General features: G+C 56.4%; 1 protein-coding gene across 1 annotated transcript; it reads right to left on the reverse strand.

Annotated features, from left to right (window-relative positions):
- Positions 1-1,115: 1,115 nt before the first annotated feature.
- Positions 1,116-4,956, reverse strand: NENF (neudesin neurotrophic factor; the record flags this gene model as incomplete). The annotated part of the gene is made up of 4 exons (XM_084245222.1): positions 1,116-1,344; positions 2,100-2,203; positions 3,138-3,198; positions 4,780-4,956. The coding sequence occupies 4 exons, from the start codon at positions 4,954-4,956 to the stop codon at positions 1,168-1,170; spliced, it is 519 nt and encodes a 172-aa protein (XP_084101348.1). The 3' UTR covers positions 1,116-1,167.

The following is a 4,956-nucleotide window of genomic DNA, read 5'->3' on the forward strand; positions in this document are numbered from 1 at the left end:
AGCAGAAGCCGCATTCCAGGCACCCCCAGGACACACAGCTCTTGGTGTTTGTTCCGACATCATCCATTTAGGGGCGAGACCACATGGCCACAGGCCTCCCTGATTCTGGGACCTGGAGCTCATTATACCCCCAGTCTAGGCTGCTGGGCCAAGCAAAGGTCCAAGGGATCCTCAGAAGGGACAGGGCAAGTCCCCCAGGGGACGATAATGCGCAAAGTGGGGTTTCTTCAAGTGCTTCTGCAGGTCACATTCTGGGAATCCTGCAGGGAGACCAAGGAGCCTTCTGTTTACTGCAGTCTCTCTCATGGTAGCTGCTGTTTATTTTACTAAGAGCCACAGCTTCTTGTCAAAGAAATATCTTTCCTGTGACATTGCCAGGGTTCAGCCCAACACGGGGCTTCTCAGCCTCGGCGCCAGAGATGTTGGGACCTGAGAATTCTCAGTTGTGGGGGCCTGTCCAGCGCACGGGGACTGGTTAGCAGCCCCCCAGGATGCAGATACTCCAGCAGCCCACAGCTGTGATGAATAACTTGAAAAATGTCTCCAGACATTGCCAAAGGCCCCTAAAAGGGGCCTCGAAAGATGTGACCTGGGTCCAGTCCAGTGCCGGCCGCCTCGCCACTACCCCCAGCTGCAGGCCACTGGAAGCCAGAAGCCCCACCCCCTCCTCGCCACCTCTCTTGCGTGTACCCACAGGCCTGAGGTCGCCTCCTCTTCCCATACCCACCCCTCCACCTAATCCCATTTCTGCAATATCTTGGGAGTGCCCCCCAGGCTTGTTGGGGAGCCCCTCATGCACTGCTGCTGAGGCCCCCGCAGAGGGAAGTGCGGGTGTCTCCCGTGTCGGAGGATGTTTACTGCTGTGCTTATCTTAACATAAACATGGTCCCAGCAGAAAATGTGGCAAATCTTGAAAAAAGACGGAGCAACCAAGGTCCCAGTAACCCCGCTCCACCAGAGGGAGCATGCGGATGTGGGGAAGGCTCCCCTGTAGCTGTGGTGCCCCCCCGGCCCTGGTGTACAGGCAGGGGCAGGCCCCCAGGAGCCAAACGCAGGCCAAGGGCAATGAAGGGGGCCACTGCCAGGCTGGATGGTTTTATTCAGATCCAGGGACAGAGGTGAGCACTGCCTCAGGGGTTTCCACCACGTCCCCTGCCTCCAAGAACCTCAGAACTCATCCTTGAGGTCAAAGTGGGGTTGGTCTTCTGGCTTGAAGTCCAGGTTGGGGCTCCCGTCGGCGTTGAGGATTCGCCGGGCGGTATAGCCCACGATGGGGTACTTGGCTTTGTAGACTCTGGTGAAGACGTCCTCCAGGGCTGCCAGCTCCGCGGCCGTGAGGCCCGTCTGAGGAGAAAGCCAGGGAGCGTGGGGGGGTGGGAGTGACTCCATGTGGGCCTGGCCTCTCCTCACCCGGGCCTCACCAGCCCTGCCCCACTGAGGCAAGAGAAAAATTAGCTCATCACAACAGAGTGACAATCATCTTTTAAAGAGATGATTCTGGGGGATGAGGGGAGCAATTTTGCTGTGTGGTTGATGCAGGACCCCAGCCTGGGGTGAGAGGGGGCACAGTGCTGCCTGCCTCACCCCCTTTCCCAATAAACCCCCACCCCCTCCCACTATACACTCACACCCATTCCCCTTCTCAATTCCTGGGTGCCTCTTGTGTCTTAAGAGTCTGGCTCCTTGCTGTACAGTTGGGGTGACCACCAGCCTTTGGCTAAGATCACTTGGACCCGGAAATAGTTTTGTTCATACTGATTTCGCCCTCATGGAAATTTGAGAGTGGGGTGACCCTGCTTCCCCACCCCCTTCATCCGGAGCTGCCCAGAGGCCTGAGTGGGTCTCAGAGTCGAACAGCAAATAGGTGAGAGGCCGGGGGCAGCGGAGGCACTGCACAGGGCAGGCTGCTAGGCAGGCCATGCCCATCACTGATTCGGGTCACAGACTCACAGCCTGGACTTGATTCTGTGGCAGTGGGAGTCATGAGAAGCTCCTAAGCAGCACTGGTCTAGTAAGATGTGGCCAGAGGTAAGCAGCACTGGCCTAGTAAGTCGGGCCAGGCCCCAGCCAAGGGGGTGAGTGTCCCCACAAAGGCTCACCATGTCATGCGTGAGGTCTGCGGGGTCCAGGGACATCTTGGCCACCCCTCTGGTGGAGTCCTTGCCCGTCAAGGCATTGTAGGGGGCTCCTCGGCCATAAAACTCTGTAGTGGGGGAAGAGGACGTGAGTGTGGATGTGGGTGCAGAGCAGCAGGATGATGCAGGCTGGGCAGGGGGCTTTGTCCTGGTGGGAGAGGAACAGGGGCACTGTGGAGCTCGATGGACACCCCCGCACCTGGCTGGATCCCACTAATTCAGAATATGGAATAAACCACACACCAGCTGAGTGTGATTAAAAAAAAAAATACAGAATAGCAACCATCTCTTTAAAAATAATTAAAATATAAATAAAAAGATTCATTTTTCTTTCTTTCTTTCTTTCTTTTTTTTTTTTTAAGATTTTGTTTATTTATACAAGCACTGGGTACAGTCAGAAGTGCGGGAGGGTGAGAGAATTCACCAGAGCCAGAGCGGGGAGCAGAGCAGGCAGAAGGACCGAAGTATACTGCTGAGGGGAGCAGCAGGCGACAGGAGAGGTCTGCACGCCATGCAGGACCCTCCTCCAGTGACCGGGGAGCAGCCGGAGATCGAACCGGCGCTGCAGAGGCTTCAGGCAGCTTCGCAACCCAGCGCTCAACCACTGCGCCACCAGGGAGGCCCAAGATTCATTTTTCTTAAAGGTTGGTGGAAGCCATGTCTGTTTCCTTCCAACTGTGTTTGATGTCACAAGGCCAACCCCAGGACATCATTAGTAATAACCACGAGAGAAACCATAAAACAGCATGCCTGTTCTGCTCCCCACTCTGGCTCTGGTGAGTTCTCTCACCCTCCTGCGCTTCTGACTCTACCTAGTGCTTATAAATAGATAAATAAATCTTACAAAAAGAAAGAAAGAAAGAAAAAAGAACCACCCAAAGACTGTTAACTGGACCTGAGGGAAAGGGTGAGCCCAGTGCCCCTCACCTTCCTCCACCTCCAGTGCCCCCTCTGGCTTCTGAGTGCCCCAGAAACAAGGATTCATTAGTCCAAACCACTCACCCTTTCCAGAAGTGACATCAAACACCACCCCCTTCACGGCCATATAGATGGGCTGGTCTTCCTAGGAAGCAGGAAGTTGCTGGGTGAAGGCAGAGCCCAGGGCCTGCAGAGCCCCTTAACAAGACCTCTTCCCAAGGGGCCACAGCATGGGGGGCTCAGGCTCAGACTGAGACCCCCCCACTGCCACCTTCACTTACACATCAGTGATGTGGGCAAAGTCTGCAGGACAAAAGATCATGCCCAAGGCCAAGACAACATCTTTGTTTACCAAAAAACAAGCAGACCTATTCCAAATTTCCTTTCATCTCCAAAATGCACTGGGACGGATGGTCTCCCGGATAAAGGAGCTATTGTTTACCTTGCTTCTAGGTAACATTTCTTTTTATGAACACATCCAGTTGTTGAAATAACCAGACTGGCCCCTGACCCGCAGGGCCGGTGGCAGAGTAGAGATGAGCTGGCCTGTCTTCTACCTGAGGTGCTGGGTTGGTTCCAATTCCTTAGAACGAGAATTGGCTGCATTATGACTCTCTCTACAAATGACTTTCTAATCCAGTGAGTTCTTTCCTTGAGGCTTCTTCCAACATGTGGAATTCTTGGGCCAAACCATACAAACTTTTTATATGTCCCCAGCTCGTCCTTCACAGTGCTAGAAACATGGGATCCGTTCTGTCTTCCCACAGTTCTGACAATGGGTTTTGTGCTTTATCTTTGATAGATTCGAAGGTATAAGATGTTAGTGCAAAAAAAGTTCAGCGTGACATTATTTAGTATATGTGCTGCCGAAGCAAACACCAGCATGACATTATTTAAACAGGGAAAATGAGAAACATTTAAATGTGTGATTTGGGAGCATGATCACAGAGATGGGTGACCCCACATCCTGCCAGGGCCACAGTGCCCTCTCCTCTCCGTGTTCTCTGCTCTTTATGACCAACCTCTCTTTACAAATGATGCCCCAACTGGCATCACTACCTAAGGCCAGGCTGCATCTCCCCCAGACCCCCACCATGGTTCATCTAGGCGCCTTAAGTTGGGTTGGGGGGTCCAGGTCTGAGGGTTTGGAGAGAGAGAACTATAGGCATGACTTGCTTTCCTGAGTGTAAAAGCCAGAAATTGGTGCCCGCTTACTCTGAGGACTCTGAGATGCGATGGTGCCGCGATGTCCCAACAAACCATTTGCCCCACCTCCCAATCTGCCATCAGACCCCTTGGCCCTTCTCCCCTCCCAGCGCCCCCTCCCCAACCCCACTGGGGGTCAGGGGGTTGGGAGGCGTTGTGTGGGCGCCCCAGGACTGACTTGTGTGTGTGTCTGTGCGCGCGCGCAGGGGCTATTCCCACCCTCCGATCGCCCCAGCTCGGCTCAGCCCCAAGGCGCCGGCACGGAGAGGTCCCAGCGCCGGGATCGCACACCCCGCCGGCCCACGCCCCCTGGCGCGGCCCCGCTCCCCTGCGCCCCGCCGCGCCCCAGAGAGCAGGCCCCGTGCCCGCCCCAAGAGCGCCGGCTCGGAAAACAAAGTCGGGCAGCCGCCAGATCCCGGGAGCGCAGCGAGCGGAAGAGGGGCCGGTGCTTGATCCGGGAGGCCGCGGCCCGACCCCGGGCGCGGTCTGGAGTCGGACCAGGACTCCCGTGCCCACTTACCTCCGCCCCGCCGTAGCGGGCCAGCTCCTCCTCCGTGAAGAGCCGCACCGGGGGCCCCCGCGCGGCGGAGCGCGGCGCCTGCCCTGCCCGGGCTGCGGGCGGCTCCGGGGTCAGCGTTAGGACCAGGGCCAGCGCGGCCAGCGGCCAGAGCCGCGGCCTCGACCCGGGGCCCGCCAT

This window comes from Talpa europaea (assembly GCF_964194135.1).
Source record: "Talpa europaea genome assembly, chromosome: 10".
NCBI lineage: Eukaryota > Metazoa > Chordata > Mammalia > Eulipotyphla > Talpidae > Talpa > Talpa europaea.